The sequence below is a fragment of the Sminthopsis crassicaudata genome, chromosome 3, assembly GCF_048593235.1.
Source record: "Sminthopsis crassicaudata isolate SCR6 chromosome 3, ASM4859323v1, whole genome shotgun sequence".
Lineage (NCBI taxonomy): Eukaryota > Metazoa > Chordata > Mammalia > Dasyuromorphia > Dasyuridae > Sminthopsis > Sminthopsis crassicaudata.
The window spans coordinates 607,449,281-607,472,859 of NC_133619.1; the positions used below are offsets into that span (position 1 = coordinate 607,449,281).

Consider the following 23,579-nt stretch of genomic DNA (forward strand, 5'->3'; position numbering starts at 1 on the left):
CCTGTATGTGCCAAAATGTTTGTGGCAGCTCTTTTCATAGTGGCTAGAAGCTGGAAGTTGAATGGATGTCCATCAATTGGAGAATGGTTGGGTAAATTATGGTATATGAAGGTTATGGAATATTATTGCTCTGTAAGAAATGACAAGCAGGAGGAATACAGAGAGGCCTGGGGAGACTTACAGGAACTGATGCTTGTAAGGGACCTAGAACCAATCTTCCCTGTGCGGAAGGGAGCCGCCCTAATGTCAGTCATCTCCAGGATGTGGTTCCGGGTCGACTAATAGAGCTACGTGTCGGTAGATGCGTGGAACTATGAGTTGCTTGGCCATATAAGGAGAAAAACGGCTAGGCATTGCTAAAGGAGCTGGCCCCGCCCACGATGGGAGGAATCGGGAAGGGTCCAAGAAGATTCTGTATAAAAGTAGGGAACAGCAACCGCTCGGGGAGACATTTTGGGGAGCATACAATAAAGAACAGCTCTGCTACATGTTGGCTCTCTGTTTTGCTTATTCCCCGCTCCTGTCTCCGGAGCGGGGCCGGAGACGTCCGAAGGCTGGTGATAGCGTGAAGCGCGCAGTAAGAAACTTTCAGTTTCCAGTGAAGCTGCAGGGAAGCAGACCCACAACAATGCTGAGTGAAATGAGCAGAACCAGAAGATCGCTGTACACTTCAATGCTGTATGAAGATGTATTCTGATGGAAGTGGAAATCTTCAACATAAAGAAGATCCAACTCACTTCCAGCTGATCAATGATGGACAGAAACAACTACACCCAAAGAAGGAACACTGGGAAGTGAATGTAAACTGTTAGCACTACTGTCTACACAGTTACTATCTACACAGTGTACTATCTACCCAGGTTACTTATACCTTCGGAATCTAACACTTAATGTGCAACAAGAAAATAATATTTACACACATATATTGTATCTAGGTTATACTGTAACACATGTAAAATGTATGGGATTGCCTGTCATCGGGGGGAGGGAGTAGAGGGAGGGAGGGGATAATTTTGGAAAAATGAATACAAGGGATAATGTTATAAAAAAAAATTACTCATGCATATATAATGTCAAAAAATTATAAAAAGGGGGGGCAGCTAGGTGGCTCAGTGGATAGAGCATCAGCCTTGAACTCAGGAGGACCCGAGTTCAAATCTAGTCTCAGACACTTTCACTTCCTAGCTGTGTGACCCTGGGCAAGTCACTTAACCCCAGCCTCAAAAAAAAGAAAAAAGAAAAACAACCCCTTGAAGCCTAAAAGAAGGGGAAACTTTCTTTAATGGCAGCAATAGTTATGCCTGCAAGGGGATTGGGCACGGGATGCCAAGATAAAGAAGGGTGGGCGTCCTAAGGGTAGATCCCTTGTAATAATTGAGTTTCTGTAGCTTGCAAGAGAGGAAAGATGAGAAAGCAGGATGTAAATTGATCCTGTGGTACTTTCTGAGACCATACATAATAAATGTCGAATTAAGACCAAAATGGAATTCGTTAGTTCAGTCCCTAAAAGCACACTCTTTACTCTTAAAAAAATCCATTTTCAGTTATACTAAATTACACTCCTCTCTTATCCACAGAAGCTGGATCCACTTTCCCTATCCCAAGGGAATCCAGTTAAAATAGGAGGCCCGTTTTGGTCCCACCCCCTTTCTTTTCCCTAGCCAATAAGTGGAGAAATAAGGCGGAGTCAATTTGGGGCGGCTCTTATGGATTAAGACTATAGGGGATTAAGAGGCTCGTTGGCCAATCAATGGATAGGAGAGGCGGGGCCCGCGGCCTTTTAGGGCGGCCCTTGCAGTTGAGGCTGCAAGTCATTGGCCAGGCAGTGGACAGAAGGGGCAGAGCTCGCGAGCCTCTAGTGCATCTCATTGACCAATCAGTGGGCAGGAGGGGCGGAGTTCGCGAGCTGGCCTGACGGCTCCGGCTCTTTGGGACCGCGGCTCGGACCCGTTAGGTGCTACCGCCGCTGGTACAATTTCGGTGGCTTCTTCGGCCCTGCCCTCGGCCTCGGCCTCGGCGAGCTACATCCCGGCCTGGGCGAGCTGGACGCGCGGCCGTGGTTTGGCGAGGCCGGTCCGACGTGCGCTGGGACGGCGGGCCACCATCCCAGATACGCGCCGGCTTCTCGCACGACGGCCTTGGTCCTAGGCCGGGTTCTCCTTGCCCAAGCAGTGGGCAAAGCTCTCGGGAGGCGCCGGGTGAGCCGGGCGAGGCCGCCCCCCAAGAAGATGGACCGGCCGGCCTCCATTCACATAGGCGAAAAGAAGCCCAGGGAGGTGAAAAGCCTTGGCCCAGAGTCTCTGAAATTCCAGTCCAGACCTCACTCTTACATCCAGAGCTCTGTGCCCTGTTAACTAACATCTTATCCCCGAGACTTGTCCTCGCGTCCCCTCCTGGGACGCCAGGGGGCGCCATCATGCGAGGAGGGGTCTCGAAGGCCCTGGGGCGTTGTTTAGGATGCTGGATAAGCCCCGCCTCCTCCTTTCTCTATGGCCAATCAGCGCGCCGGAGAGGAGGAGCCCGCGAACCGGGAAGGGGCCTAGTGCTCCGAGCTGAGGCTGGCGGGCCACACTGACCGCGGACCCCAGGATGGCAGCTACGGCGGCCTGGACGATCCAGCGCTGTGGCGGGTGGCTGCAGCTGGCCCTGCTCCTGCTGGCCGCCTCGGCCTCGGCCTCGCCTCGCTACACCCCGGACTGGGAGAGCCTGGACGCGCGACCGCTGCCCTCCTGGTACGACGAGGCCAAGTTCGGCGTGTTCGTGCACTGGGGCGTGTACTCGGTGCCGGCCTGGGGCAGCGAGTGGTTCTGGTGGAGCTGGCAGGGCCAGCATGACTCCAAGTACGAAAACTTCATGCGCCAGAACTACCCTCCCGGCTTCTCCTACGCCGACTTCGCCCCCCAGTTCCGGGCCAGCTTCTACGAGCCCAAGAAGTGGGCGGAGCTCTTCGAGGCGTCGGGGGCCAGGTGAGGAAGCTGAAAGGCGGAGCCTCGGGGCCGCAGTGCCGCCCACCTTCGGGGGTCGCTGTCGTGTGGTATCCCAGCGACTGACCTTAGAGGGGCTTAGTAGGGTTTGCTGATCGTCCCAGGCACGGACTTCGGGCTCTCCAGGACCTTGTCCGCGCTTGGAGGGAGCAAAGCCGGCTTGGCAGCAACAGGTCCATCCAGAGCTTACAGCAGAGAAGGGGCAGCTGGGGGCCCCGGGGGTGGAGAGCGCCAGGAAGACCACCTTTCCGAGGTCAAATCCAGCTCCGACCCACACTAGCTGTGTGACTGTCACCCTGTGTGCCTCAGTTTCCCCATCTGTCAAAGGAGATGGCAGATCACTCAGGGTCCCTGCCATGAAAACCCAGGTTGGGTCAGGACGGGACTGAATGGCAAGAGTTAGAATGAAAACTCCTGGGGGTGGGGGTTGCTGCGTTGATCTAGTAGTGAATAGCCCACACATAGTAGATTAATGGTTAGAGCCTTGACCTCTCCGACCTCGCTCTCCTCATCTGTAAAACGAATGGGTTGGGTTTCCTGTGTCACCCTTGGCACTTAACTTACTTTCTGGGACTTACTTTTCTTAGCTAGTTTAAAAAAAAAAAAAAAAAAAAAGGAGGATGGATTAAATGGCCTCGAGGGCCCATAAAGTTACTCTTATATCTTATGTTGCCCTCCCCTTTTGATGGTCAGCTCCTTAGGCTAGGAATTGTTTTTGTCTTTCTTTGTATCCCAACCCCTATAACTTGTGCATGGCTTGTGGCATTTAATAAATACCTTGAATCATGGAGCATTTGTGCAATGCTGCTGGGCTCTGGGCGTGGCCCGAGAGGTACAGATGTAGAGGAGCTCAGTGTAATTCAGGCGGCTTCTATTAAGACTGAGGATATTCACTTTTGGAATCCCAAAGTAGTGTAGATGGGTTAAGATCTCTGGCGCTCCAGGTTTGAGGCGGGTTAATGCTGGTAAGGGCAAGCAGGGCAATGAACAGCGTCATGCGACAAGATCGGCTACACTTCCAAGATAATTAGGGACAGAGGTGAGAACTGATTCATTTTACAATCATGTTTGGGCACTGGGTGACACAGTGGATAGATTGTTTGCCTGAATCAGGAAGACTGACCTTCCTGAGGTCAAATCCAGCCTCAGATACTTACCAGCTGTGGTATCCTGTTTGCCTCAGATTGTTCATCTGTAAAATGATCTGGAGAAAGAAATGACAAACCGCCCCAGTATCTTTGCCAAGAAAACCCCAAAGAGGGTCACCAACTGAACATCCACAATCTAACTCTCCCTCAATAGGCATTAACAAAGAAGAGCTCACATTGATAAAATGGAGTCGTTGCCCACAATACCCTCATGTAATGGTAAAGAAGGATCATTGTTCCCATTTGACAAATGAGGCAACTGAGGTTAGAGAAAGGGGAATAGCCCCAGAACCTTGACATGGCTAAGAAATGGCTGAGCTAGACGCTGGTCTTCAGTGTTCCTTGGTGCTCCTTTCTCTGTACCCGTCCTCTTTGAATCATTCACCTAAAATCTGATTAGAAAATAGCTTGGGGGTAATTAAAACAATCAAAAAGGCACTTTAACTGAATAAGGAGAGCTGGAGCATCTTGGCTCTGAGTCCCTGTGTGAGCAATCTACCTCTTAGCCTCAGATTCTCTTCCTAGATCTAGAATTGGAAGGAATCTTTAAGATTACCTAGGTTCACCCACTTATTTTACCAATGAGGGAAAAAAACATAGCATCTTATACACTCCAGAAGTGATACTTCAAGTGCATGTCAACCTGATAAGTTTTTTTTATTCTTCTTATAGCTTTTTATTGACAGAACATATGCATAGGTAATTTTTCAACATTGTCCCTTGCACTCACTTCTTTTCCAACTTTTCCTTTCCTTCCCTCTACCCCCTCCCCTAGATGGCAGGTGGTCCCATACATGTTAAACATGTTAAAGTATTTCTTAAATACAATATATGTGTACATATTTATTCAGTTCTCTTGTTGCACAAGAAAAATCAGATTTAGAAATAAGGTAAAAATAACCCGGGAAGAAAAACAAAAATGCGAGCAGTTCACATTCATTTCCCAGTGTTCTTTCTCTGGGTGTAGCTGGTTCTGTTCACCATTGATCAATTGGAACTGATTTGGATCTTTTCATTGCCGAAGATATCACTTCCATCAGAATACATCTTCATACAGTATTGTTGTTGAAGTGTATAATGATCTCTGATTCTGCTCATTTCACTCAGCATCAGTTCATGTCAGTCTCTCCAAGCCTCTCTGTATTCCTCCTGCTGGTCATTTCTTACACAGCAATAATATTCCATAGCCTTCATATACCACAATTTATTCAGCCATTCTCCAATTGATGGACATCCGTTCATCTTCCAGTTTCTGGCCACTACAAAGAGGGCTGCCACAAACATTCTTGCACATACAGGTCCCTTTCCCTTCTTTAGTATTTCCTTGGGATATAAGCCCAATAGTAACACTGCTGGATCAAAGGATATGCACAGTTTGATAATTTTTTGAGCATAGTTCCATATTGCTCTCCAGAATGGTTGGATCCATTCCACCAACAATGCCTCAGTGTCCCAGTTTCCCCCCCCCCCCAAGCACTTGATAGTTATTTGAACTTTCAAGTTAGATAATGAACCTAGAAGGCTTTGTAAACTGACCTTCTTAGACTATAGCTTTCGTTTTTTTTTTCTCTTCCCCTCCCCACTCCCACTAGACTTCTCTATTTTGGCCCATCTGGACACCTCCCTTTCTCAATCCTGCTCCACTTCCCCTTCTTATCCCAGTTCTTTTTTTTATTTCTTTGCCAAAGAAGAATGAAGGCTTCACTTCTGCACAAGAAAGCTGAGCCCAGGAAAACTGGCCATTTTCTTTCCAGTAGCAGAAATTGATGCTGTCCACATCTTGTGAGTTACAGAGTCATGAGAGCCACAGGGGATCTCAGGGACTTAACCAGTCCAAGCCCATCTTGTGATCCAAGAAGAACCTGAGTAGCCTTTTTTGATTCCCCCTGAATCATATGATAGCACCTTCCTTTGTGATTAGTTCCTAGATATTCTGTCTGTAGTTGTACGTAGTTATTTTCCTGTTGTTTTCTCCATAAGACTGTAAGCTCCTAAATGGCAGGGTGTCTTTTGCTCTTTTTTGTATTCTTAATGATTAACTTCATGTGCCTGACACATAGTAGGTACTTAATAAATGTTCATTGACTGTCAGAAAAGTAACTTATCTAAGGTCAGAAAGCCAGCAAGTTCCTCCGTCAATGAACTCTAGTTTGCTATGCTGTAGAATGGGATAATAATAGAACCTACCTTAAGATTGTTGTAAAGCTCACATTGGATTTGGAGAAACTGGAAAGTGTTAATGAGGGCAGCCAAGAGAGTACAAGGCTTTGAGCTCATCCCATATGTGGATTAGTTGAAAGAGCTGAATTGGGCATGTTCAGCTTGGAGAAGAGAAGGGGAGGACACTGGGGCAGATGGATCTGTTGAAATATGTGATGGGGTAGAATGTGGATCAGACTTCTTCGCCTTAAGGCCCAACTCTAGGAAGGTAGAAGTTGCAAAGAGACCCGTTTATGTTTAATACCAGGAAAATGACCTCCTGTGGTTTCATAACTGCAGACAAGTAATGGGCCACCCCATTGATAGGTTCCCTGTTCTTGGAAGTCTCTAAGCTGAAGCTGGTTATACTAAGGATACAAAAAAAATGACTGAGCAGGATTCTTAAAACTTTTTTGTTATGGATCTGGCAATCTGGGAAAGCCTGTAGATCCTTTCTCAGAATGTATTTAAATGCAGACTATAAATCCATAAGATTATGAAGGAAACTTTATTAGGATGAAATTATCATCTTTTTAAAATCCAGTCACCTCAGATTAAGAACCCTAACTAATAGATTTGGAATAGAAAATGCCAATCAATTGCAGAGAGAGGAGAACTATGGAGAGTGAATAGAGATTGAAGCATTTTCACCTTTTTGTATGTTTTTCTTTCTTGTGGTTTTCTCCCTTGCGGTCTGATTTTCTTGCACAACATAACAAATATGAAGTTTGCTAAAAGGATTGTATATATTTAACCTATATCAGATTGCTTGCTATCTGGGAGGAGCTAAGGGAAGGAGGAAGAAATATTTGGAACACAAAGTCTTACCAAAGTGAATGTTGAAAACTGTCTTTACATGTATTTGGAAAAATAAAATAAAAAAAAAGTAGGGGAAAAAAAGAATCCCATCCATGAAAGTGGGATTAGGTAGCCTCTCATGTCCCTTCCAACTGGAAAATTCTTTTTTTTTTTTTTTTTATTATATATATATATATATATATATATATATATATATATTTTATAATATTATCCCTTGTATTCATTCCTCCAAATCACCCTCCCTCCCTCTACTCCCTCCCCCCGACGACAGGCAATACCATACATTTCACATGTGTCACAACACAGTCCAGGTACAATACATGTGTGTGAATATCATTTTCTTGTTGCACAATAAACATTAGAATCCGAAGGTACATGCAACCTGGGCAGACAGATATTAGTGCTAACAATTTTCATTCCCCTCCCAGTGTTTCTTCTCTGGGTGTAGCTACCTCTGTCCATCACTGATCAACTGGAAGTGAGTTGGATCTTCTCCATGTTGAAGATCTCCACTTCCATCAGAATACATCCTCATACAGTATTGTTGTTGAAGTGTACAGTGATCCTCTGGTTCTGCTCATTTCACTCAGCATCAGTTGATTTCAAGTCTCTCCAGGCCTCTCTATATTCCTCCTGCTGGTCATTTCTTACCGAGCAATAATATTCCATAACCTTCATATACCACAATTTACCCAACCATTCTCCAACTGATGGACCTCCATTCATCTTCCAGTTTCTAGCTACAACAAAAAGAGCTGCCACAAACATTTTGGCACATATATGTCTCTTTCCGCTCTTTAGTATTTCTTTGGGATATAATCCCAGTAGTAGCGCTGCTGGGTCAAAGGGTATGCACAGTTTGATAACTTTTTGGGCATAATTCCAGATTGCTCTCCAGAATGGCTGGATTCTTTCACAACTCCACCAGCAATGTATTAGTGTCCCAATTTCCCCACATCCCCTCCAACATTTGTCATTATTTGTTCCTGTCATCTTAGCCAATCTGACAGGTGTGTAGTGGTATCTCAGAGTGGTCTTAATTTGCATTTCTCTGATCAGTAGTGATTTGGAACACTCTTTCATGTGAGTGGATATAGTTTCAATTTCTTCCTCTGAGAATTGTCTGTTCATATCCTTTGACCATTTATCAATTGGAGAATGGTTCGGTTTCTTATAAATTATGGTCAGTTCTCTATATATTTTGGAAATGAGACCTTTGTCAGAACCTTTGTTTTTAAAAATATTTTCCCAATTTGTTACTTCCCTTCTAATCTTGTTTGCATTAGTATTATTTGTACAGAAACTTTTTAGTTTGATGTAATCAAAATCTTCTATTTTGTGATCAATAATGATCTCTAGTTCTCCTCTGGTCATAAATTCCTTCCTCCTCCACAAGTCTGAGAGGTAGATTATCCTCTGTTCCTCTAATCTATTTATTATCTCCCTCTTTATGCCTAAATCATGGACCCATTTTGATCTTATCTTGGTATATGGTGTTAAGTGTGGATCCATATCTAATTTCTGCCATACTAATTTCCCCAACTGGAAAATTCTTAACTGTGGATACTTAAAAGGTTATGTCAGTCTGTTTGTCAGTCAGTAAACAAGTACTAAGCACCTACAGAAAGCCATCAGTGTGGAAGGCTGGACTTGCTTTCTGTCTGGTCCTTTACTATACTTCTCGCCTCCTCTTCCTACTCCTTACAGAAGTGGGAGTAGAACCCATTTCTCCTAATTTTCCATTCAGTGCTTTTTTGAACACACTATGCCTCCTTGGAATATGAAAAAAAATTCATAATCTTTCAAAGACAGAAACCTATTTGTATAGGTATTTCTCAGGTGACAGCATCACACTCGCGTATGTTCTCATCTTGGTAGAATTCCTATAAGAAGTTCCTAGCTAGGGGCAGCTAGGTGGTGCAGTGGATAGAGCACTAGCCTTGAATTCAGGAGGATCCGAGTTCAAATTTTATCTCAAACACTTAACACTTCTAGCTGTGTGACCCTGGGCAAGTCACTTAACCCCAGCCTAAAAAAAAAAAAAAAAAAAAAAGAAGAAGAAGAAGAAGAAGATGTTCCTAGCTTTTCTCAGACCACTTAAAGTGATTTTGGTGACCACACATGCAAATTAGTTTGTGACCTAGAAGCCATCGTAATGGAATTCTGTAATGTTTTAGATGGGTCCTAACCTTGGCCTACTTCCAATGGTTTTGTGATGGAGAGAGCTATCTACATCCAGAGAGAGGATTATGAACACTGAATGTGGATCACAACATAGTATTTTCACCTTTTTTGTTGTAGTTTGCTTGCTTTTTATTTTCTTTCTCATTTTTTTCCCTTTGTGATCTGATTTTTCTTATGCAGCACAATAAGTGTGGAAATATGTATAGAAGAACTGCACATATTTAACCTATATTGATTGCCCTCTGGGGGGAAGGGAGGAAAAAATTTGGAATATAAGGTTTTGCAAGTGAATGTTGAAAACTATGTATGTGTTTTGAAAATAAACAGCTTTAATTTTTTTTAAAAAGGAATAAAAAAAACAGGCCTATAGGAGTCAAAGTTCCAACTCTGATATTTGTACCCAGGTATCCAAACATTTTTCTACTCTTTTCGTCTCCTCTTCTCTGGAGAGACTATATGACCTGATAGATAAAATGTGGGACTGGGAAGTGGGGGTTGGAAGTAGTGGGGGATGTCTCAGACTTAGGTTCCAATATTATCTAAACTCTATGTACCTCACCAAGTCATTGGTTTTGTGCCTTAATTTCTTCATCTGTACTGTGAAATAGGAATATCATCTTATTAGATTATTCATGGAAAGATATACATAATAGTATTTTGAAGCTTTAAATCAATTTATTATAAATATCAATTGGTGTCAATCGCACATGGATTTAAAGAGGGTTTTTTTTTTTTAACCTTTTTTGCATTCTAGACCCTTTGGCAGTCTGATAAAGCTTATGAATTTCTCGCAATAATCTTTTTTAGATACATAATAATATTGTAAAGTAGTCCTGTTATTGAAATACATTTGCCAAATTTATTTTTTAAAAACTGGAGTTCACAAAATCCAGGTTAAGAACCTCTTGTTTAGTGAAATAAGTGCGTAGGATCTCTAGTTGCTCAAGTATCTTCCATTATAAGACTTTTTGAAAAGAAAATTTAAAAAGACAGTTTTCCTCTATATCGCATGCTTCTGTTTCCTACTTATATTCAGGTTGGTCTTGTTCTCATAGATGTGAGGGAGGGAACCTCTCATAGAGGTTCCAGAGCTAGCTAGACAGTCCTCCTTTTATAGAGGAAGAAATTAAGGCCCTATAAAGTTATGGAACTTGTCCAAAATCAGAGTTAAAGACAGCCACGCCCAGAATAAACAGCTGATGTCTAGAGTTCTGCCCAGCTTATGATATTGCCTTCCCACATTCTCTCTTCTGAGAAAAACAGGAACTGCTAACTCTCGATTCCTCTGTCTTTTCAAGTGTAGATAAAATGTTAAAAAGAACAGATGGCAACTGTGGGGAGAAGGGAAGAGCTGGTGAACACTCAGTTCTATCCCCTGTTATTTTAATAAAAGTATGCTGAGGGACATACTCCAAGCAAATCAGTTTAACAGTAACACATACACATGAATATTAACAAAGCTTATCAGGCCATCTCAAGAAGGCCACCTACTTCGGTGTCTGGGGGAGACAACTTTATTGATGTGCAGAAAAGGAGACCTAGAAACAGAAATTGTTGGTGGCCTCTTCTTTTATTTACATTTAATTTACTAAGCATTTATTAAGCACCTTCTTTCTGTGTGCTAGGCCCTGGAGATATAAAGACAAAAATAGCTTCCTCCTTCAAAAAGTTTATATTTCACCAAGGCAATATGTACACAGATGGGTAAATATGTCAGAATCAGAACAGGAAAACAGCATTGACAGTGTGACTTCTATTTCCACAGATACGTGGTCCTGACCAGCAAACATCATGAAGGCTATACACTCTGGCCCAGCAATACAGCTTGGAACTGGAATTCTATGGATATAGGGCCACACCGAGATCTGGTGGGTGAATTGGGAACTTTCCTCCAACAGAAGTAAGTATGTTTGATATTTATTACCCTTGGACTCCCCTTTGCTGGCATTTAATTACTTGTAAATCTCCTCAGCTTGGCCCCTCCCCATGTTTGGAGGCGTGGTTCTCAATAGTTCTGAAAAAGATTTGGGCATTTAGTAGACTGGCAGCTAGGTGGTACATGGATAGTCTGGAGCCAGGTCTGAAATCATCTTTTCCTGAATTCAGAGCTGACCTCAGACAATCCCATGCCGTATAACCCAGAGCAAATCACTTACCCCTCTTTATCTCAGCTTCCTCATTTATAGAATGAGCAGGAGAAGAAAATGGCAACTCACTCCAGATCTTTTCCAGGAAAACCATAAATGGGGTCACAAAGAGTCAGACATTTCTGAAATGACTGAACAGTGATAATGCTCACTTGACATCAGCAGTGTGAATTGGTGACCAATATAGTTAATGCAGTGTTAAGTTGCCTTCTACCAGATGGGTGACCTCTCCTCAAAGTTCTTTCATCAAAATCCAACTGACCACTTGTTAGCTATGTAATAGTGGAGTTTCTTGTCCTGAATGGCTTGGATTAAAAAGTTGCTTGAGTATTCAGTTCTTTGATTCTGATCAGGCTATCTCCTATCATTAGCCCATACATTCATGTGTTCCTCCCTAGGTTTTGCCATAATATACCACCCCATTCCTGATATTTCTCATCTTCCTCTTTCTCCTGAACTAAGAAAAAATTGAATTTGAGTTGGTTGTGAGAACAGGACTTCCTCCTTCTGAGTTTGAGTAACTATTCCTAGCAGCATTAATAACACCCAACTTAAGATCTGAGTCTAACACAAAACACTTTGGTTTCAGGATCCCTTCATACTCTTAAAATGATTCTTCCCCCCAAAAAAAGGTTTTGTTTATGTGGATTATTTTGTCTTGTTCGTGAGTTTTGTTTATTTAACAGTAGTTATTAAAATTAAAATACCTTACTGTTATTATGAAAATAGTTTTGACCTCATGGGAGCATATCACCCCATTCCCTCCCCAAAAGAGAGGCACTTAGACTTCCTTTCCCTCTCTTTTGGAGGTGGAGTGGGGTGATATGGTCTTATTATTATTTTAATAACGACTATTATTCCAGTATCTTTGCTAAGAAAACTCCAAATTATTGAACATAACAAAATTTAAACTTAATGGAGTGCAAGGACCATAAACTCTAGGTCCTTCAAGATGGACACCCCTTTTAACTGCTGAAAATCATTTGTAAATGAAATTTCTTAAAGTATAGAAAGCACTAGAATGAGAGCCTTAGCTGGAAAGGAAAGAAAGACTAGGACTGTAGATGTTTTACAGATGGAAAAAATATGTGACTTGGTAAACTTGCTGTCCAAATTTACTTCCAGGCTTTTATACTGAGGGAGCAAATATTGCTACTAATGGTATTCTCTAATGTTATTTTGATACCTCTATTTCTTTGGTGACATCTTAAAACTCTTAAAACAAATTCTATAAGTATTTGTTAGTGATGAATTGAATTCCTGTAGTGAAACTCTTGGGCACTGAAAAAAAATTGAAATTTATTTTCTATTCTAATCCCCAATTTGTGAGTTCTACACTATGTAATATTAGGTCTTGCTATTTTTATTTTTTAAATGGCTGTTTTAAAAAAATTACTCAAGAGATAATTGTTTTCTATTTTATCTTTTTAGGAATATCCGTTATGGATTGTACCATTCACTCCTGGAGTGGTTTAATCCCTTATATATACTTGACAAGGAAAATAACTTCACAACTCAGAATTTTGTCCAGACCAAGATACTGCCAGAAATGGTTGATCTTGTGAACAGGTAAGAACCTCTCTGACCTTCAGTTTTCATTCTCTAAAATTGGATTGGTACATTTATATTACATTTTCCATCTTGTGGGACTTTATAACTTGATAGGGCTAAAAAATTGTGGCGTGCAAACAGTTGTTGGATTTTTTGGTTGTTTTTTGTTTGTTTGTTTTTTTGTTGTTGTTGCTTCAAAAATATATTCTTAGGAAACAGTCCACTGAGCTCTAAGTACAACCTTATTAAGAGATAAAGTCAAGGTCCTCCTATACCTTCAAGAGAACAATGAATTATGAACTATAAAGTGAAGGGCTAGAGTAAGCCAGCTAATACTGTTCTGGAAATAGGTTCAGGAAGTAGCATTCTGTGGTTTCAAAGCATGCACACACACATTTCTATTTTGACAAGTATATAATTCCATTGGTGTATGGATCTGTCAGGGAAGAGCTTGCTTCCCAAGACAGACCACATTTTCTTAGAGAGTGTCAGGATCCTCAGAGTTGAAGCAGCTGAACAGGTCCACATAGCCAGTCTGGTCCAAGGTCAGGACTTGAACCCAGATTTTCCTGACTCCAAGGGAGCTTTCTGATCACTGCTCCATACTGCTGCTCTGCAAGAGCCATTTTCTACATCTGTGGTTTTAACCCTGTGAGGCAAGGAGAATAATCTAGTCCCAGTGTTCTAGATGAGGGCAGTAAGGTTCAAACAGTGAAATTTCTTGCCTGAGGTTACATGGTTTTCCATAAGAACTTGAGCCAGAACTGGATTCTGGGCGTCTTGCCTGCTATTCCAATGCTAGGTCCCCTAGAGCCCACTGCTCCTCAAATTATAAAGTCTCCTCCAGCATGTTACCCTTCTATGTGTCTTAGGTACAAACCTGACCTGATCTGGTCTGATGGAGAATGGGAAGCCCCTGACACTTACTGGAATTCCACAGAGTTCCTCGCCTGGCTGTACAATGATAGCCCTGTAAAGGTGGGTGACTGGTTAATGACTGGTTGTGACAGCAGAAGGTTGAGTGAGCTAGGGCCTGGAACCAAACAAAGCCTTCCTTCTCCTCCATGACTGGTCAGGAGAGAGAAAAATTCTGGGTGGGGAACTAAGGAAACTTGGAGGAGTGCAGAATGAAGCATGCTACTGTGGGGATGTTTTGTGGGACTGGAGGAAGAGTAAGAAATTAAAGTTCCTGTACATTCACACTGTACTTGGCAATGTTGAAAAAAATTGTTCCCTAACATGGAGCCTCAAGTGATACAAAGAATAGCCCTTTAGATTTGGGGCAGGATCACTGGTTGTGCCAAGAATTAATAATATAAATTTAATTAAAGCCAGTGATGATTGATGCAGTACCTACTATATGCATACTCTGATAAGATAGTCTAATAAGAAAATAAACTACATGCAGATAATTATAAGATGGTATATATGATCGTACATGGAATGGGTTCCAACAGGTTTAGAAGAAAGCTAGGAAGGACAGCTAACACACTGGATGACCAGATCCAAAAGGAGCTTGATAAGACTAAAGCACTGGACTAAATCTAACGAGATGAAATGAATACGGATGAATATCAAGTCTTCACTTGGGTACAAAATGTTGTCTTCACCAGTGTAAGATGGGGAAGGGATGGCGGAAAGGGATGAACAAACAATTGTTCAGAAAAGGACCTACAGATCTCTTTTTTTGTTGTTCTGTTTTTTCCCTCAATAGCATTTTATTTTTCCAAATACATATAAACATAGTTTTCAACACTCATTTTTATTAGATTTTTTATTCCATAATTTTTTCCCCTATGTCTCTTATCTCCCCCTCCCCAACACAGCAAGCAATCTGATACAGGTTATACATGTACTGTACTTTTAAACATATTTCCATATTTGTCATGTTATATAAGAAAAATCAGACCAAAAGGGGAAAAAAACCACAAGAAAGAAAAAGCAAACAAACCAAAAAAAGGTGAAAATTCTATGCTTTGTTCCACATTCAGTCTCCATAGTTCTCTCTCTGGAGGCAGAAGGCATTTTCCATCTCAAATCTTTTGGAACTGTCTGGGATCACTGCATTGCTGAGAAGGGCTAAGTCTTTAATAGTTGAGCATCATATAAGATTATTTTTGCTGTGTATGATTTTTTCCTGATTTTGCTCACTTCACTCAGCATTGGTTCATATAAGGGGACCTGCAGATTTCAGGAGACCCTCAGTTTCACACGAGTCAGCAATGTGATTTGAGAGCAAAAAAAAAAAAGAATGTTAATGGGATCTTGGGCTGCCAAGCCTAATGTTAATGGGATCCGAGCTCCCAAGAATAGGGAGGTAATAATCCTGCTGTGTGATCCTCTCCAGGACCATCTTTAGTTCTGGGCACCTTGACTTAAAAAAAAGGGGCAAGGATAAGCCAAGAGAAAGATAGATAGGATAATGGGGCTATGCATCCCTGTTTTATTAAAACCAGAGAAGGAATAGAGTTTGTTTGCTTTACTTAGCAGAATATATTCTTGAATTGCAAAATCAATTAAGAAAACCCAGTAAGTTTGCTTTTACAATTCTATAGCCTTAGGAATCCATGGGGCTCCATCCATGGTGACTCAGCCCTTCTGTTCTTCATTATTTAGGATCAAATTGTGGTTAATGATCGATGGGGCATAAACACTGGGTGTAAACATGGAGGCTACATTAACTGTAAGGACAAATACAGACCAAAGACTGTTCCAAAACGCAAGTGGGAGATGTGCACCACCCTTGACAAAAAATCCTGGGGGTATCGGCGAGACATGGACAGCAGTGACGTTATGACTGATTTGGAAATCATTATGGTAAGCTCTGCTTTAGCTTTGGTCTCTTAAACCAGGGTGGAGAGAGAGAGGACGTAACTACAAGATCTGTTCCATAAGTTTGCTTTCTTATCTGTACACTTAGGAGAATGGACTAGATTATCTCTGAGATGTCTGACATTCTTTGTTGAAAGAGTATTCAACCTAGCTCTGAAATTGTGAGTTCTAAGGACTCTTCTTGCTCTGAAATTCTTTGTTCCAACTCTGAAATTTTGTATTCCTACTCAGAAATTTGGGATTCTAAGAATCTTCCTTCTTAGCTCTAAAACCATCTTCTCCATGGAGTCTTTCCTGATCCCTATGCCCTCCTTTCCAAATCCTTTTGTATATCTTTATATTCATTCCTTCTTTACTTCTATTTAATAGGTGAAAGCACTTGATTATTTCTTCCTTTCTTCTTTCCAGGAACTAGTTTTTGTTGTAAGCTTTGGAGGTAACTATCTGCTCAACGTTGGGCCAACAAAAGATGGGATTATTCCTCCCATCTTCCAAGAAAAGCTTCTTTCTCTGGGGAGCTGGCTGAGCATCAATGGGGAGGGGATCTATGCTTCTAAGCCATGGAGGGTACAAATGGAGAACACCACCATTCCCATGTGGTAAGCTGCCTTCCTCTGCATTTGGAGGTCTCTAGATCCTCTTGTCCCATCTCACATGATGATCTTGGTTGTACCTAAATGTGGCATACTATATACCACATGTCCAGCAGAGCCTACTTGTGTTCCCTTCTATGCTGAGCCCCGCAATCTGCAGAAGTGTCCTAATTTCCCTTAGGTTAAACCTTTCTGTCTGGAGATTCAGCAAATATTGGTCATTGGCTCTGCTCAGAGACCCTTAGCCACCTTTGTGCTGTGGACAATTTTGGCCATCCAATGAAATCTATGGACCCCTTCCAAGAACAGTGCAGAAAATGGACATCATGTACATTTTAATATGCATTTTATTAAGTGCATAACAAGATACCAGGGATTACATAGGAATCCAATTATGTTATCATAGGCATGCATTTTATTCCTATGATTTCCCACAACCCTTGCAAGCATTCCACAAAGGTACCTGGACCCCAGGTTCAGAGCCCCTGCTCTAATTTATGTCTTGATCGAATTTTTCCTAGGTGAGTGACAACCCCAGCCAGGGACTGTAGTCCTAGAGAGATCTCAGGCAGCGTGATATGGAGGAAGAGTACGCCAGACTGAAAGTCGAGATCTGGGGATTTGTGGTCAGCTTTGCCCTAATACAAAAACTGAATTAAAGAGGAGGGAGAGGGAGAGGAGTAAGGACTAAGGCAAATGACTTAAACAGTCTCGAAGGCTTCATTAGTCTTCAATCTAAAAGTCTCAGGACCTTTATCACTTCCAGTCACATTAGGCCTTTGGAGAGCACCTCATGTCTTTGGCTCAGAGGGAAATTGTGAACCCAGAGCTATTCTTGGCCTTCTCTAAGTTGCCACTGGATGAGATGAGGTACCCTTGGATTGGGACTCTGCTTTCAGCTGCTCTTTTCCCATGAAGAGACAAATGTTCAAAGCAATTCATGGAGGAAAACGTGGGAGTAGATTTGGAAAGATGACAATTATCTTTGACACTTACACCATGCTTTAATCCCTTGCCCTTCTATAAGGTGGAGGGGTAATAAAAATAGAATTATCTCCATCTTCAGAATGAAGAAACTGAGGCTCAAAGGGGGCTTGAATCCCCATCTGACCCCACGTCTTTCCCTATTCCAACTCACACCCATTTATTGTTTTTAATCTACAATGCTTTTGTCCAAATAGATCTTATGCCATGCTTCTGTAGGCTTCCTCCTCCCCCCAGATGATTGGGTTATTTGGTGAATTAGTACCCTCATTCATTGCTGTGGAACAGGATGAAATTCTGGCTCTGGAATCACAACACTCCCTGGGTTGAGATCCCACCCGGAACTTATGATCCAGGTGACCTTTGGCAAATCTCAACTCCCAGCTTCCCTTTCCTCTGTTAAATGCCTCTGAAGACCCTTTGCAGCTCTCTTTCTAGGATCACAGGGTGTTCTGTCAAGGGACAGCAAATCCTTACTGAGTGTCCACCTTATATTTACCTGCTGAAGTGCCAGGTAAATTGCTTGAAAAAGAAGGGCCATGTTTAAAAAGGAAAGTGGAAGGAGAATATTGCCAGCTCCTAAATTCAAAAGGATTTCCCATGTTCTAAGAATGTGATAGGACCTCTGAGTCCCAGTCATGGACTTCGCCATGGGAATGGGCTTTTGAGAGGTCATTCTGTGCTTTGTGGATGTTTTGTTGAAAGGTAAAGGCTTCTGTTTGGCTGTCTTCTGCAGGTTCACCCTAAAGCAATCCGTTGTATACGTCTTCTACAGTGATTGGCCACAGAAAGGAGTGCTCCCACTGACCTCTCCCATCCCAACAAATGTCACAAGAGTAAGTAGTATAACCAGCGTCATAAAAAAAGCTTTTTGGCCTTAGCACCATTTGTAACATTGGAAAGTCCTGTGGAGCAAAGCTGCCAGATTCATGGGGCTGTCTGCAATGAATAAAAAGACAGTACAACAAAGATAATCTATGTCTGTGGTTTTCTAAATCAATATGCAGCCCCCAGAGACGAGTTTGAGTCTGACACCACTGCTCTAGAGCCCCTTGGGGCTTTCTCCTATTTCCTGGGATTTTGGACGGAAAGACCTCTTCCCCCTAGGAGGCTTCTATGTGGTGTAATAGGTGGAGAGTCAGACTTATGAGTCAGAAAGACCTGTGTGAATCATGACTGTGTAAGCCTGGGCAAGTCACTAACCTATCAGCCTCAGTTTACTCTTCTGAAAAATGGGATAATACAGCATTTTCTCAAGATTGTTCTGAGGATCAAGTGAGATAGTATCAGTTGTAGCTATTATTTTGTTAGTTAGCACACTCTTGTGTGCAGATGATTTTAATTCTTGGATCAGCCATGAATTTCCTATGCAGCTTGCAGGCAGATATCTGCCCCTTTCTGAGGCTCACTCTCCTTACCTGTTTGAGAAGGAGAATGGACCAGATCATGTCAAACATCCCTTGCTGCTGTTTCAGAGCCTTAGAGCCGGTCACATATAAAGTCATGTCTTGTCTTTCCCTTTATTTTTAGGTGAGTATGCTGGGTGTCCCAGGGTTTCTGAAGTGGTCTCAAGCCTCATTGGATCAAGGCCTCTTGGTTTACCTGCCTCAGCTGTCTCCATATATTATAAAGATGAAAGTTTGGACCCTCAAACTGGAGGAAGTCAAGTGAGCCGTCATATCCATGCCACACCAGTGCCCAAGACTCTCCTATTTTGAGTTTTGCTTCTAAGATTTGAGCCTTGCAATAAATTAATTACACTCTTCCTTTGCCCAAGGTGGCATTTTCTGACCCATCTTAATCAATGGACAATGTTCCCAGTAGATACCTCTCATTTATAACTTCCCTTCATGAAAGAAAGACCTTTCAGGAGGGAGATCTCTGTGCAGCCCCATCCTTACACACATAATTACCCCTAAATTATTTAAGGGAGCATTTCCTCTTTTTTCCCTGGCCCTCTCCCCTTCTCTGTGTCCTAGTTAAAGCAACTTCCTCAAGGAGCGGCCAGAGTCTGAAGAAGTGGGGATCCCAGTAAAACATAGTACCAAATGAGTGAGGGTTAAGTAGGGAGCCATGTTGGACACTCCAGGAGTTTGTGAATTCAGCAGCACCTCTCACGAAGAGGTTTGGCATCTGTGCTGTCCCAGCTTTACTTCTTAGACTTACAGCAACCCTCAATGATGGCAGCATTAGAGGGCCCCAGGTGTAATTCTAAACAATGGATGGAAATGGAACTGGAGGCAGCTCCATCCTGGAGGTGTGCAGCTTGTCAGGAGAGTGGCCCTGTGGGCGTGAGGACTGTCCCTCTCTGTAGAGCCAGTGCTACTGTCAAAGACCAAATCTGCCCACATAGAGGACTAGAGCAGGATAGTCTCTGGTTCCTGCTTCTCCAATCTGACAGACCCATGGAACAAATATAGAGGGATCCCCACTGCCTTGAGGTAGGGAGGACAATGGGAAAGGACACTTGGTGACACCCATATGATGGATGTTTTGCTTTTGTTTGCATTCTAATCTGAAATGTCATAAATGGAACCATGTCACTTGAGGTTAAATTCCATTTCAAAATGTGCAATTAAGGAACAAATGATACAATTTTAGGTTTCTATCCTGTGCCTCTTTGTATATGAATGTTTTGACTACTGAAAAAATAAACTTTTTCATTTAAAAAAGATGTTGTGCTGTTCGTTCTGCCAAGCAGGCCCCTGTCTGCCTTTTCAGAAATCAATCTGTACAAGAGATCTTCAGTGTATCTCCCAAACTCAACAGTAAAGTTAGAATTCTGATGTTGAACAGTGAAAAATGACCCATTTGGAGACAGAACCATTGGGTCCAAGTGCTGCTTCTGCCACTAACTGATGTGGGAACCTTGGGCAAGTCAGGTGTCTGCTCTGAGCCTCACTTTCTGCCTCAAGGTGGGAATAATGGCTAGAATGCCTCCATTGTTTTGTTTTGTTTTTAAATGAAAGAAACTCCTAAGTGAACATATAGTAGAGCCCCAGACAAAACGGGGACCAGATCTGCCTCTGTGTGACTCCATGGTGTCACACAAGGCCCTTGAGCCTCTCTCTTGACTATAAAACATTATTGTAGTGCTTTGGGGGGGTGTGTGTGCAAAAAACCTCTTTCCATCAACATTGAAGAAATAAGTATTAATATTCCCATTTTAAAGGTCAAGAAACTGAGGATCAATGAAGTTAGAACTTTGCAGAGTTGGAAGGAATCTCTGTTGCCTTTTCTATCAAGGAATCCTCACTACTCCAGAGCACAGGGTCATTCAGCCTAAAAATATTGAGCTAAATCTTTAAAGAAATCCAGGGGTGATCTTGCAGAATAAGCCCTCGTGCTCTAAGTACAACTGTCCAGACCCAGAGTGATGTCTCCACTCAAGACCAAGAAACACTCCTGCACAGTGGAGGGATGGAGAAGAGCCAGAAAGTCAGGACACCAGAGGAGGAAGCCCAGCTCCCCATCCCAACATCTACAGTTTCCCACTGAAGCTAGTTTTCTAAACTTGGTGCCCTGGGACTAGCCTGTACTGTGTGTTACTACACGCCAACTGGGTTCCAGCGAGGGGAGATGAAAACAGACCCTAAGCTCAAGTAACTCACATTCTCTCCGGCTCCTCAGCTAGGGATGTTTCCCACCAGATGTAGGCACAGGCCCACATTGTTTAAGAGGAAAGAGACTGGAGGCTTCAAGCTATGAACTTGCAAGCTTGACTTACTCCTGGAAAACATCTAGACTCTTTAAAGAGTGGCTTGAGGGGCAATAAGCATTACTGCGTGGTCACCTACACTTTTAGTTTGTCTTTTGATGTGGTTATTAGGCTGCCAAATTAAGGGAATGAATTTATCTTCATGGTATACACAGCGGGGGTAGGAGGAAAATGCCAAGGTGGCTGAGGCCGAGGTGGGGAACGGGCTGCACCAGGCAGGGGCCAAGGCAGGGAGAGATGTATTGACCCTAAGAAGAAAGGATCTCTTTCTGTGGGATGTGGGCTTTTGGGGGAGGGTGTAAGGGGGTACCATCAAATCTTGTGCTTCAGCAGTAGATTAACCCTCCTCTACCACTGAAGGACAAGGTTCCCTGATAGTTTTGGAGGAACTTTCCTCGGAGGACTCAAGTCTTAGCTGCCTTTTCTACCTATCCCTGGACATGTGGCTGCCCACAAACATAGTCTCCGGCTTGGCCGATGATCCATAAGCCAAGAGAAGGTGCCGGCAGCCCAGGTTTAACTGGTTACTGTTCTGCTGGCTCAGTGAGATTTTGAGAGAAGGGACAAACCATTATATAGAGGAAGCTTTATTAGCAGCACGTTGACACCAGGCCCAGAGGGCAGCGGGGCACGGAACAAAACCTACAGGTAGGAATAGGAAAGGAGATAGAAGGAACACCAAGGGCTGTCCCACTCAGGGAACTTGATAAAAAAACCAGAAGGAAGGAAGAGCTAATCTCCAAACGTGACCACGGGAAGAGATCAGCCCTGCTGGCAAGGATTGCTCAGCTGACAAAGGATTTGAGTGAGTTGTTTGTTCTTAATAGTGACCCAGAACCCCAGACTAGAACAGCCCCTCACTGTGTGTCTAGAGCCAAACAAATGGCAGCCTGGAACCAGGAAAGTTTGATTCACTTTATTTATTTAAAGGAAAATGGAAGCCACACTCATCCCCTAATCCCTAAGAAGGAAGGCTTGTGACACTAAGGTTGTGGCCACTTACATAAATGAAAGGGCTTGGCCCACAGTACACTCATTCTTAGATCCTGGAATAATTCTCACGGTTGGCATTTCTTGGGACAATGCAGGTGTTCTTGTGTCCCGTGGGGTCAGTCACTGTCTCAAATCTTAGGGGTTATGGCCACCCTGTGGGGCACAAAACCAAAGTTCTATCTGGGAACAGGAGTACAGTATCCATCAGTGACAAGGAACTCACGAGAGATTGTGAACACATGATGGATGGCCCTGGGAAATAAGGAAAACGAAATTCTTTAATGACACTTTCCAGAAAGTGGGATCATTCCAAGATGCAAGGGATTATTATGTAAGCCCGCTTACTGGGTCTTAGCTCTGGGAAGCAGAATATCCACAATTTTCTAGACAATAGAAATCTTTGGGTTATCTTCCCCCCAATTCCATCTATAAAGTGGGGTAGAAATCCATCTCTCCCATGCAAGCTAAGTGAAGGCCCTCTCAGTGTTCTCTCCCTGGGCAACCCAAATGATAAGGGGTTCTGCCACAAAATAGGGTGAAAGATAATCCTATTTATATCAAGATATGAAATCAGGAAAGGACTAAGTATATGAAGGGGATTGGGGGAGGAAGCAAAACCACTAATAAGTTTTCACAGAAAATTAAAATTGAATCAGAAGGCAGAATTACAAGATGGACCCAGATCATAAAATATAGTCTAAGAAATATCAAAAGAATCACAGTTATGCATAGTCATACTACGGCATCCAAAATCACTTAATTCAAGATACAAATTCATTGTCTTAATAAATATGAAAAAATTAGGATGCTACCTTGGCAAGGAAAGGGATAAATGTTTGTTTTAATTTAGAAATGAGAAAAAGATGTGGACTAGAGAAAACTCAGTTTTCACATTGATTCATTAAATCTCCATGGATATAAAATGATTAGCAAATATAAATAACTTCCATGTTTCTATTTATATATGAGGCAGTTAGATGACTCAGGGAATGAAGTACTAGATCTGGTCAAGAAGACTCGAGTTAAAATCTGACCTAAATCACTGACAAGCTGTGTGATCCTGGACAAGTCACTTACCCTGTTTGCCTTACTCTACTGGAGAAAGAAATGGCAATTTACTCTAGTATCCCTGCCAAGAAAACCCCACAGACATCATTGCTGTGCTACATATATCAATAGGGTCATGAAGAGTTGGACACAACTAAACTACTGTTTGTATAGACAGTGAAAGAAGCACCATTGAATTTTGGTAACAAATCTTCCATGTTTTTCAGTGTTATTCATTTTTTTTTTTCATTTTAGCGATACTAATTTAATTACTACATTAAATACAGATAAGTTTTAAAACATTAAATCATTACTGATCTCATAAGCACTAAGTTTTTTGTTTTTTTTTTAATTTTAGGATTTGCCTATATTAGATTGAT

General features: G+C 42.4%; 1 protein-coding gene across 1 annotated transcript; it reads left to right on the forward strand.

Annotated features, from left to right (window-relative positions):
• The first annotated feature begins 1,879 nt into the window (after positions 1 to 1,879).
• Positions 1,880 to 19,206, forward strand: LOC141563992 (tissue alpha-L-fucosidase-like). Its single transcript, XM_074305862.1, has 8 exons — positions 1,880 to 2,966; positions 11,100 to 11,234; positions 12,913 to 13,050; positions 13,905 to 14,010; positions 15,649 to 15,849; positions 16,273 to 16,463; positions 18,178 to 18,277; positions 18,972 to 19,206. Exons 1-8 carry the CDS (start codon positions 2,590 to 2,592, stop codon positions 19,110 to 19,112), a joined length of 1,389 nt encoding a protein of 462 aa, XP_074161963.1. The 5' UTR covers positions 1,880 to 2,589; the 3' UTR covers positions 19,113 to 19,206.
• Positions 19,207 to 23,579: the final 4,373 nt, after the last annotated feature.